This window comes from Falco rusticolus, chromosome 5 (genome assembly GCF_015220075.1).
Source record: "Falco rusticolus isolate bFalRus1 chromosome 5, bFalRus1.pri, whole genome shotgun sequence".
NCBI lineage: Eukaryota > Metazoa > Chordata > Aves > Falconiformes > Falconidae > Falco > Falco rusticolus.
The window spans coordinates 79,566,522-79,579,208 of record NC_051191.1 but is presented as its reverse complement, the minus strand read 5'-3'; the positions used below and the strand labels follow the sequence as shown (position 1 = coordinate 79,579,208).

At 39.6% G+C, this 12,687-nt stretch overlaps 1 protein-coding gene across 3 annotated transcripts in view; it reads left to right on the top strand.

Annotated features, from left to right (window-relative positions):
* The window catches only part of LRP6 (LDL receptor related protein 6), a 128,275-nt gene that overhangs the window by 65,163 nt on the left and 50,425 nt on the right, over nt 1–12,687 (top strand). For all 3 annotated transcript variants that reach the window (XM_037387499.1, XM_037387500.1, XM_037387497.1), the window contains exons 5-7: nt 46–177; nt 8,825–9,221; nt 9,735–9,906. In XM_037387499.1, the coding sequence (XP_037243396.1) occupies nt 46–177; nt 8,825–9,221; nt 9,735–9,906 (701 nt within the window). The remainder of the gene's footprint in view (nt 1–45; nt 178–8,824; nt 9,222–9,734; nt 9,907–12,687) is intronic.

Sequence of the window (12,687 nt, the reverse complement as noted above, 5' to 3'; positions counted from 1 at the left end):
CATTCGTTGTCAGAAGCATTAATCTGTGTGATTTATGTTTAACAGCTACAAACCCATGTGGAATTAATAATGGTGGCTGCTCCCACTTGTGTTTGATGTCTCCTACCAAGCCCTCTTATCAGTGTGCGTGTCCCACTGGTGTGAAACTTCTTGAGAATGGAAAGACCTGCAAAGATGGTAGGATTTGGTTTTTAAAAATCCTTTTAAAAACACGAACAAATACACAACAAAGTATTTTTTGAAGGGAAAAGGGTTCTTCTAGCTTCGCTATATAATGCGCATTAGGGATGGCAGATTGTGAAATTGTGCATGCTTTTGCAGTACAGATATGTGGTTGGAGAATGCCCTTTACTTTTCAAAAAGAATGTCATGGCTGAAAAGCAGGTTAAAATTTAGTTTAAAATTTTTAAAATCCAGTTACAAAATTTAGTTTGCAATTCTGTCTCTGTCACTAATTCCCTGCAGACTCTTTGGAGGGGCTCTGTTGTTCCCTTTTCTTAGAGAAAATGATACATACCTCATCTGTTGTCTCTAAAATATTTCTGATGTTATTGTTCATGAATTAGTATTTGGTTAATAGGATTGTCCAATAAACACAGTTCTTTTTTTCAGGATCTGATGTCTGTTTATTACACATGCATACACCTGGAATCTCTTTCAGTTCACATGCATAAAGTTAGGTACCTACATCTGTATAGAGGAACTGAAAAGAACGGCATGTTCTTAGAGGTGTTGAAAGTGTTTCCCTTAAAACTCAAGACGTGGTCAAGTCTTAGGGCTGCAAGTGCTCACCCAGAAGTGCTTTTAGTGTCTCATTGTTGACTAATGTATATGATTTTAAGTTGTTACATCTTGTAAGTATAGGTCTTGAGACATGCTGTGGTGGTTGTAGTACATTAACAGGGTCAAATAACACTGGGAGATAATTAGCTTGCTCATCAATAACCATCTTTTATGCAGATCATCTATGATAAAGGTACATGGAGGAAGAAGAAACAGAAAGATACAGTAGAACTTACTGTAAATAGACTAAATAAAAAGTATACAGAAATAATTTCTGTTAAATTATCATTTTATATTTTAAAAATTCTTCTGGGCTTGTCTGATACCGTTATGTGTTTCCTTTAATTTCATGCTATTTCATGCTCTCTGTTGATTATATTTGTGTCTGTGTGAACCTTGTTAAAATAAATTGCTGCTTTTATGTGAAAAATTCAAAAGCTGCTCCCAATTCGGCCTTGGAGGATTGTTTGTAGGAATTTACCAATACATGCACAAGATGTTTTTCTTTCCATTTCTGCCAGTACAAGGAACAAGCTTTAATAATACAGCTATGAGTTGGTCATATTTAGTCAGAATCTGACACAAATTCATGTGCTTTTTAAAAATTACTTGATATGCACAGATAAACTCCTCTGTGGCAGCAGATAGCTAAAGCAGTTGTTACCCAATACAGGCATGTTTCCAAAAGCAGAGCTGCTGCACAGGCTGGGGGACTGGAAGTGTTGAAGCTTTGGTCACTTGCCAAGCAGAGGCAGAAGGTAAGGCAGCAGAGGCTGAAGGACTAAGGACAACAGTTGGAACAAGCCCTGGAGAGATCAAGAGAGAGAAATTGCTTCCTTTTGACTTACCGCTGATAGAAAAAGGGCCAGGGACTTCAGGCAAGAGGGGCTGTACCTTTTTGCTCCCCCTGTGCTGTGTTCCAAGGAACAGGTCATTGTATCACAGAAGTGCCCGCTTCACTGCTTGGGTTCAGCCCCATGTCCTCATGGAGGCAAACTGCCACACAGGTTAACTGTCTTGTGCGGCAGTGCTGAATGGCACCGTTCTAGCCTATCAAAGTAAATTACAACAGGCAAATAGAGGAATGGTACTAAAAATAAGCCAGAAAACAAAATCTTATTAAAAGGACTTTAACTTCTCATGCAAAGATACTCAAAATCATCAGTTCACTTTTTCAGCCATTCCTTACAGCACAGAACTTACAACTATTGCTCTTTTTTTCACGCTCTCCAAACACAAGAAACCAAATTGTATATTCTCAGTCAGCTGTAGAGTATATTTGGCTCACAAAATATAGCTCCCATTCTATCAGGAATTTTGTTAACTAATTTACTACAGCATGTTGTCAATCTGTATGCAAAAAACTTTATATAAGAACATTCATTTATCTTATGCTTGTTGATATAATGTTGCATTTTTAACCACCATTCTGGTATTGTGTCTTTCCAAAACACTGCCTCTCGCTTTTCAAGAAGAAAAATGCAGGGGGAAGAGAAAATTGAGTCTATTTAGCTCAGTGAGTGTCGCATACCAATGCTTCTTGGACATAGAAGTGAGTTATCGCATAACCCAAGTGAAACAACCTACTCAAGCTGTGCATCAGGTCCATTGATTTCACTTAACTTTGATTCTGTGCAAAGCTAGCTAATTTCTGGGAGGAGTGTGAGGGAGCTGTAGTTTCAGCATTTAGAGCTGAGCTTACTCCAAAATAATATTTTTTTACTGTTTTTTCACCTCTCACTGAAGGGAGGTGTGGGTTGTAGGCTTAGGGCTTTTGTTAGTGACCTACAACTTTCCGGAGCTCTTCAAGGCAGAGATTCACTGGAATTATTGATCTGGGGAAGGGAGAAGAGCATGGCAGTTGAGCAGAGCCAGACTAGCCACAGACCAGATTTTGAGAAGTAAATCTGTACGTGTTTGTGTGTTGAATTCCTTTCCTAGGCTGCTCCATGACCCTGGGGAAATAAATTTATTTTTTCTTTTTCAGGTGTATGGAGTGGCAGGGGGTGGTTCTGGTTTCTTGGGCTGTTTCTTTCCCTTTGTACTTGCCTGTTTACTATATCTGCTCTGAAAGTAGAGGGTGAACCCTGAGAACTGAACATTTTTACCTTGAATTGTTTCAGTGTATACCTATTATGCTGAAACAGAATGATGAATTCTCTGTTTGCAATTAGAACATGTACATGACTCTGGGGTAAGGAAGGAGGGAGGGGTGACTTGCAGGTGAAGAAAGGTGAACAATGAGGCTAAGAGTGTCTTTTCTTTAAGATATTTTTGTCATCTAGCAGTAGACTAAAATCAGACTGGTTCCTAAACAGAATTGTTTCATTCTGAAAGGAGCCTCTTTGAGGAGAGAACTTCATTTCATGCTGCACTGTTGAGAGCACCGGCCTGGACTGGAAAGATTTTGATGGGTGAATTTTGAGTGTGTGTTTGTGGTGTTTGCTTTGCTTTGGCATTGACAGATGATCCTTGCAGCCAAAGGTGAGGCTGGCTGACCCTCCCTGAGCAGTTTCCATGACAACCTAGCATTTTTGAATAATCTTGGTTTATAGGAGATCTTTTCCACCCTCCCCTTTCTCCCAGTGTTAGTTTCTCCGTTTTTTGTAGGGCCTTTTTTTTATCACACCTTAGAAGAGTTTTGCCATTTCTTGTGAGAGCTATGAATATAATCCACCCCCCTCCATCTATTTAGAAACACTTTCCATAGTGTTTCAGGAAAGGGTGATAACTTGGAACAAAATTAGCTATTTTTCTAATAACGGATAATACTGGCTGTGGTTGTTCATGTCTTGATCGCTATTCCTCTTAAAAAAAAAAAACAGTTAAATAACTGAGATGCGGGCTTGTAGCAAGCTCTTATCCCCTTTGCCTGGATGAAAGTTTCTAAGACCCTGCCCTTCAAAGAAAAAAAGAGGCAGAATAAACAGTTTTCATGGCCAGCTATTCCTTGGTCAGTAACATCCAAAGCGGAGAGTCCTCTCTGAGCACCCAGGTGCTTCGCAGGAGAGCTTTTACCTACTGTTGTTGTGTCTTGGTAATTTACTGTCCTGTTCTGCAGGACATACTGGGGTTTATCTTTTTCAGTATTATAGGCACTGCTGTTCTGAGTTTGACAGTGCTATGTTTAAATGACCTGTCTGATAGTTGTTTTTATAAGAAAATTTAGGTTTGTCTTAGGAGTTTGTCATAGGAGTTACATTCCTGCTTGTGCTCAAAGATCTCTCTGTCCATGTGCTCAGCTTCTATCTTTGCGTGCAGTGAATTTTACGCATTTCCTGCATTTCCTATTACCAATACAGATGTGTGGTTTGTACTGAGAAAACCAACGGTGACTTCAGCTGAGCAAAGAGATGTGAGTTTCCTCATGAAGAAAAAGCACTGCTTCAGACTTTCATTTCAGCCTTGCTTTGGTCATTCTGTTCTCTTCCAGGAAAACAGTTTGTTTTGCCCATGGACATTCACATCCTATTTCCCTTGTAGGCCTGGAGGCAGTAATCAGAAATCTTTTGTGATTTAGGGCTGCCCAGTGGGTAGTCTGCTTTGTTGGGAGCAGCCAGATCAAGGTATTAAATTAACACCCGAACTCTTTCATTTCTTTTAAAGGAAAGAAAAAATCCATTATTAATTTCACATGCATTGCTTTTGCCTTTGTAGTTTTAAGGTTGAGCTTGTCTAGATGAAAAAATCTTGTTTGGACTTTAGTATCAGGGGCTCTCTGACAATAGTGATTTTATAACCGGAGAAAGACATTTAGGAAATAAATATTTTAGTCAAATGTCTGGTAATTCTATTGAGGATGTATTAATAATCTTGATTTCTCAGAGACAGAAAATGTGTTATGCATGTCTTAGCTCTAGCACTTATGTATGAAGTCCTGAGCGTGTGTCTGTGTAGCTGTACTAGCCTCAGCAATTACTGCTGGTTTTCAAGGTAAATAACTGACAAATGACTGAAGCCTGCATATCATTGAGAAGGTGCAGTTCATCGTAAAAGTTAGCTTTGAGGTTCAACGTCTAGTGTCCTGCTATGCCACTGCATGTATCTGCTTGCTTGTTTGCTGGGTTTCCCCTTTTCTCCCCCTTCCCTTGACTTCAGCTAGCACATAATTTAAATTATTTTGATTTTTTTAATAGTGACTTTTTGAAGAAAGTATTAGTTCCAGGAATAATGTAATGCACCATCCGTGAGCTTGTAATCCCAGCTTCCAAAGTGCTTAATAAAAGTAGGCTAAAGCTCTCAAAAATAAGAGTCTGGAGTAAAGCTTTTATGTCCATATTTAGACATCTTAAGTAAGGCACTTGATTTCAGAAAAACTGCTAACTATCCTGCATACTCCATGACTTGAGGCAGTGCTAGAAAGAATCTTGAGCTTGGTCCCCAATGTGAATGTTTTGGGAGGGTTTTTGGGGGTTTTTTTGTTTGTGTTTTTTTTTTTTTTTAAAGTAGATTATGGGTTGCTAAGATCACTTAGGATTATGTGGGAGATGAGCATGGAAAGTAGACAGAGGGACTTGACTTTAACTGTGGGACAGCTGTATGCTTACTCTGCCTGCAAGTGTTTGTGTGGGAGCTCTGGTTTGAAGGCTGTGAGCGCACACCCCAGCATACCTGGTGGTCTGTGCTGTCAAACCCAGCACTGTATTTGAGATGTACTTGTGTCTACAGACATGCTTGTTGGGTGCAGTAGAGATCACCAGTACAGAGTAGCCAACAAGGAGGGCAGTAAGCTCTGCTCCAGGTCTCCTGCGTGTTCATCTAGGCCACTTCATCCTTGTATGTGCAGTGTGAGGTGTCTAGAGGAAAACAGCTTCAGGTCTGCATATGTGTGCTGAGGTCAGAGCTCTGGTTGCAGCCTTGATGCACCTTTTGAAAGCATTTGAGCCGTTTGAGGTGTTTTATACGTTTGTGGCTTGTTCCAGTCTGCCAGTAAGTGCTGATAAACTGAAAAGAACAAAAAGTTATGCTGGCATGCACCCTGCATTGTCTTTTCCTGCCTTTTCATTCTTTTTTTTGAAATCTGTTTCCATACCCATGGTGTTCTCCATCATGCTCATTATTACAGGCATACTTCTTCCTGGAGAGGCAGACTGAAGAAGTCCGGAGATTCTGCAGTCACATGCTAGCTTTTGCATAACTGGTCTTTAGTTCAGTTAGAAGTGAATAAAATTGATTCTGTTATGTCCTGGCAACCTTGAGTATCTTGAGCCATTTTCTGACTGGGTGATGATCAGTGCCTAGCCAGGTAAACTTTGTACAGCTGATATTTGCCACAAGTACAAATTGTTTATTTCAGTTTTGAGACCACCTTCTTTACTTGACTGCCATCAAGGTGGTAATGGGATCAGTCCATAAATGTGCTCAGCTCTTGCATTTGCAATTTTTGCTGTTGTCTGAAGACATCCAGAGTGATCTTTCGATCAGCCTCCCTTGAGGTGAGATGCTTCTCTGCTGCTCAGTTTATTTTTCCTGAACAGAATGACTGGTGACCTAATTAAGCAGCTGAGGTGTGGGTTTGCAAATGGGTTGCTAATAGCTCTAAAGTAAGCTTTAAACTTTTGTTGCTTGGTTGGAGGGGTGAGGGTGGGGTTTGACTGGGAGCTGGATTTTTAGCCAGGGCCCCAGATCAAGACCATGAAGTTCTTAGCTCAGGGATCCAGAGTGCAGCATGGGTTAGCTGAAAACCAGGCATTTTCCCAATGCCAAATTAAAGCTTCAACACAGTGGGTTATTTGACTAAACAACAGTATTGCAGCCTGAAAGCAGGATACTGAAGCTGTTGAAATGGATTGTCTTTGAGAAGAATTGGAAGGTCAATTGGTCAGCTTTAAGCCTGAGTTTCAGCAAAGGTATGGTTCTACTCAGTTGAGTCTTTCTGGGGACCTGGCATTGGTTCTTCAAAATGACTGTCAACTTAAGCTAAAGCACACAAATTATTTTTAAATTATGCCTTACACTTTTTGTGTATATGGTAGACTATATATAGCTTTCTAACTGTACAGAAATCTGAGGTTAGTGCATTTACTGAACCTCAGTTTTACTAGATAATGCAAAGAAGATATAATTGGGCTTTTAAATATGATTTTCATAGTTTTGTTTAAAAGATTAAGTTGGATAAAAGACTGAAGTTGCTAAGAAAGAAAAGACTAGATGTTTCTTTCTTGAACCTAAATTTTTGGGATTAGTTATGTATTAATACTTTAGGTGACCATAATGCAGCTGAATGCTTGGATCTTATTGCTCGGTTGTTTGATATACTTAGCAGCAATAAATACAGATATACATGTAGACTGTCGTGACAAGATCAGTTGCTTCCATAATTATAAAAAATTCTTACTAACATGCCTGTTTTGCATTTACTATGTCACAAGCTCTACATGATTTTGAAGGATGCATAGACATGTAATTAGAGGTTCCACCTTCCTGATATTAATGCGTAAGACTTATTCACTAGAAGAACAATTGACTTGTGTGTACTTTTGTTTCTGAATACAAGGTGTTTTAGGACAGAAGATCCCGAAGCTGATCTTAACCCACTCTGGACTGCCAATCTGGAGCAGTAGTAAAAATGTTATGAACCTCAGTTGTTGAAAGGTGCTGTTTCTTGCAGCACTGTGAAAGAGTCTTAGCGGTTTTTAATGTGCTAAACTTCCTGAAAATTAAGCAATGGTTGCTTTGGCATCTCTCCGAAGTTTGGCATGTAGTGAGGTCTCATCTAGCACCAATGACAATTACTGACTTCTTTTAAAAAAAAGAAATTTGGCATAAGGCACCAAAATTCTTTTTTCATCAGCAACATGCTTGCTGTAGTTGATGCTCTTTCAGCCTTCTAGCCCTTTTTTATACCTCTATAAGATCAAGACATGGGCAGAATGTGGCTTGGCAGTGTTTTTTTCACTGTGATGCTGATGCATTTATTTTCATAAACCTTCCTCCCCCCCTGTTGCATCTGTCCTCATGCCTACATCAGTCCCTGACAAACCCTTTCCCCTCACTGTTTGAGGAAAGCCATTGCAACACACTTTTCCTGCATTTAGGATGCACACATTTTTTACCTTGGTTCGAGTTTCCCTGAGACCTGAGCTGCTCTTAGTTCTCTGAGACTCCAAACTGATAAGCCAGTTTAATTGGAGTGGGGCATGGTGGTTGTCTATCCTTCATTACATTGAAATCTAGTAGCATAGAATAGAAAATGAAATGCGAATTAATTAGAATAGACAATAAATACATCTGTCATTGATCAGAAGCTCAGCTCGTGTACCATTTAACAATTTGTGTTGCCCTGTGTGAAAATGTCTTCTGCAATGCAAGCTGATCTCAGATATATACTGTGATTCTGACTTTTGACCCAAAAGCCAGCAAGGCTTTTGTACATTTTGGCTCAAAGTGACTTTGTAAGACGCACTGTTACCTATCTTCATGTTTTCAATAAGCTTGTTCTCAACAAATACAGGAGAAGCTGACAGCCCTCCTACTCCACAGAGTTGTGGAACTGTCAGTTCCCAAATCTGATGCCTCCGGTAAGAGTCTCTCAGAGGAGATATACTTGTGGCATCCGATGTTACATTTTTTTCTGCTTCTAAGGGTGTTGTTGAAACACGCAGCTTGTTTGTCATGATTGTCCCCTATACCAACAAGAGCAAACAGTCAGTAAATTATTTATATAATTAATTTTTCATCTAAGAGGCTGCAGGCCATCTGTTGATTTGCATAAAATAGCAGCATAGTTATTGCATATCTATTTCAGTACCTTTGGAGGGGATTATATGGATAGAAAACATGTCCAACATAATACATTTTGGACAAGGAAACAATCACTGATTTTTCTCTATAAACAATCTGACTTGTTCTGCAGAACAGTAACGCCACATTTGAAGCCTTTGAGTGGAATTCTTTGCTGGTGCCCATCAATTCGGTTAGGTCCTGTGAAATCAAGGTAGCTAGACTAGCTTGTACCAAATGGTACAAAATCAGGTTCACTATTTACAGGCTTACTGCACAGTGTTGGTAAGATGGTTTTGGTTTTGCCTTGTTCATGCAGGTGCCACTGAGCTGCTGCTTCTAGCCCGCCGGACAGACCTGAGGCGAATTTCCTTAGACACCCCAGATTTTACAGACATTGTTTTGCCACTGGAGGACATCCGTCACGCCATCGCCATTGACTTTGATCCTCTGGAAGGATACATCTATTGGACCGATGACGAAGTTAGGGCCATCCGCCGCTCGTTCATTGATGGGTCAGGTAGTCAGTTTGTTGTCACAGCCCAGATCGCACATCCTGATGGCATTGCTGTGGACTGGGTTGCCCGAAATCTGTATTGGACTGACACTGGCACAGACCGTATTGAAGTTACAAGGCTTAATGGGACCATGAGAAAAATCTTGGTATCAGAAGACCTGGAAGAACCCAGAGCTATTGTGCTGGATCCCATGGTTGGGTGAGGAGCTGTTTGTGAGCATTTTTCTAAATGAGTCGTGTAAAGGAGATACCTCTGTCTACCTGTATGCAAATAATGGGATGCAATGATAAACTTCTGAGCCTTCAAAATGATAATACTGGGATTCTTTGAAAGTTAAGGCTGTGAGGCACAGGGACTACTGCTCTACTTTAACCACCTGGGTGGTCATCTTATGTGTCTGTATGATTTTATTCTCCTGTTTAAAAATATTTTTGGGGATGGTGTGAATCTCTTTATTCTAGCTAATAGCACTGGTTCTGTTGTCTTGCTGGGCAGGCTGATACAGGAGTTCTGTGTAAAGGGACAGGGGTTTACATGTCTGTGCTTTCTGCGTGGTTTGGGCATCCTTACTTGGGTAAGGAAATATATTTGGCTTAGAAATGTACTTTCCTGTGTGCGATGTAGCTTGGGGGAACAGCAGTGCAGAAGAAGCTATGTGAATATTGAAAGTTTGGTTTAATAAGAGTTCTTAAGGTTATGTTTCCTTTGCAGGTACATGTACTGGACTGACTGGGGAGAAATCCCAAAGATCGAGAGGGCAGCATTAGATGGCTCAGACAGAATTGTGCTTGTGAACACCTCGCTTGGCTGGCCAAATGGACTGGCATTGGATTATGCAGAAAGCAAAATATACTGGGGAGATGCCAAAACAGACAAAATAGAGGTTTGTAATTGCACGTGCATTTTTAATTCTGTGGAGTCATAGAATGTAGTTACTCTGCTTTTCTAGGTGTTCAAATTCTGATTAGCCTAACAGGGCAATGGGGTAATGTTTGATTTGTGCTTTAAGAAACAATTCAGTTTCTTCTCTGTCTTTGGGCAAATTACTTGCTACTCTTCCCTCATTTTTCTGTGTGTAAAATGGAAATTATATCCGTGTGGTAGATTCCTCTTTTTAAGAACATATGATAAGGATTTGTTAAATAAGTCAATTCTTAGGTCATCAGGTAAAAAAGTTTTTAATGGGAGTAATGTCTGTATGTTAAGAAAATTGATCTCTCATTCTTTACACTGCTCAGGTTAGATGCTATTTTAAACACATTTTAAAGAACTAAAATATAATTATTTGTACTCCACCCCCACAAATCCCCTGTACTTTGCATCTCTCTCATTTTATTAGGATTCCAGTGAGGGGACAGATTTTGTTTTCTTTATAATATGTTCTGCTAAAGTTTCTAAATTGGCAGGGGGAACCATTTTTCTTTTCTCCCACATTGAAATTCTTGTGTTTGTTTTTATATAATATTTAGGGAACAACTATGACTTTTATTATCTCTTTGACAGTCTTTGGGAAAATAGTATTGCTTAGTATTTGTTCAGTTTATTATCAAAAGGCAGAAGTTTTATCTGGAAGCAGGAGACTTGGCTACTACCTGGTGCCATAGTAGCACCATCTACCTTTGCTGCTATATCCTGATAGATTTACCTTTCTTTTGATGAATTATAGCTTTCCTTAGTGATTCCTTACCATTGCAAATAATTTTCAGCACTTATCATATTAGATACAATATCTTCTTTAGCATATGAAATACTTTTATTTATTTATAACTTCGAACAAGTCAACGTGAAGTCATAATCTTGCGCTGGAAGGTCACATAACTGTTCTCCTTCAGAGTCAAAGTAACTCCAGTCCTGCAAAGTGAGTTGCTTTGAAGCACTCCTTGGGAGAGCCCCAGGGAGCACAGTTTTCTTTGTCCTGAAAACAAGATTTATAGTCTGTAATTCATCTAACATTATACCAGCTCTGAGAAAAGAGGGGAGAAAGAGTCTTAGCTATGCTGAGTTTTATTTGTAACAGATTGAGCACTTCAGCCCTGATGCTGTCTTGGAGTTGAATGTATTTTGCAAAAGGAAAGTTAGGCATTCTCCACTCTAGTGCTTGCCAGAACACTGAGATTTTTTTCATGTGATTCAGTGTTGCTCAGACCGTGGTCCCGTATTCATTAAAAATTATTCTGTTCAGTGCTGGATCAGTTTGTGGTAGAAATTTTCATCTAGATCAGGCATGAGCTCACTGCCGCATTTCTGTCAGACTGGCTAGAACACATGATATAATGCTTATGCCAACATAACAATTCTGTGGCAGGACAGAAGATATCTGATCTGGCACAAAGTCTGCTGGGACAATTTCCATTTCATTGTTTTTAAACCAATGTGAGCTAGCAGAATGGGTTAGTTCCAGGTTGTCATGTAATGTCTAAGCAGGGCATCAGAGAAGATTTATCTTAAGGTTTCAGAATTGCTAGTTATTTTTTTTCCTGTGAGGCTGCAAGTGCTATGACTTTACTGCTGTTGCTTTTTATAAAAAGTTAACATTTGTTAACTTTTAGCAATGTGCAGAAATTCTTGAAAAAGCCTGGCTAGACCCTTTAAAGCAGCAGAGAAGACATTCTCCCACAGATTTTCTTTGGGGTTTTTTGATTTTAGTTGTGCTTGCTTGAGGATTTGGGGTGGGGTTTTTTTGTTGTGTGTTTTTGTTTGGTTTTTTTTATTGCAGAAGGTGTTAATTTAGGGGTATGTGGCAGAGATCTATAAAATCAAGAAAATTATAAGGTGACCAGGACTTTCCCGCCCCCGCCCCCCCCCCCTTTTTGATAGAAGAAATTGGCATTCATAAATAATACTGGCAGGTGGTGGGTGCAGACAAACAAAAGCAGATGGTTTTTCAAACAGTGTGTGGTAAGTTGTGGATGTTAAAAGTTTACATGTGTTACTGGGAAGACTGGGTAAGTCTGTGGGTAAATCTAAGGGAATTCCGCTGCAGTTTACTAGAAAACAGAATTGCCTTCTGAACCACAAATCACTGAACTATAAATTGCTGTAGAATGAAAGAGTCTTCTTGCAAAGTTTCAGTATGCATTTGCTTTATTATGCTGTTCTGTACGTGTAAATTCTGATTACGCTCTGAGACTGGATACTGGGATGTGTGGGCCTTTGGATGGAACCTGTACAGCCTCTCTTTTTCCTGTGTTGACGCCACTCTTTTCCTTGAAGCTCTGGGGAGTCATTATTCTGTTGGCTTGTTGCATTAGCTTTAGGAAAAACTCTGTGTTCTTCCTTAAATATAATATTGCTACTTCCTAACTGCACTTCAGAAATGGGTTTAAAATCGATGACCTCTGAGAGTGATAGATCGGAGTGTGACTTCAATACAGATTCTGTAATTAATAAAACATGGAAGGGCTCTATAGAATGAAGAGGGGGTGTTCATGCAAGAGAATGGTTCAGTCTAAAGTAGATTTAAAAAATATGGTTTTTTTCCCCTTTAACGTGCTAAGTAATGCAACTGTAGTGGTGAGTTTCTTTACTTAGGAATCTTAGTGAATTTTCCCTAGGATCTTGTGTGGCCTCTCTGTAACCTTTTTTGAGAGATTGACTTTGTTATGGTAGGCTGCAGAAATCTCAGGCTGCAATGACGCTATCTAAATCTATGATAGCTAAAATG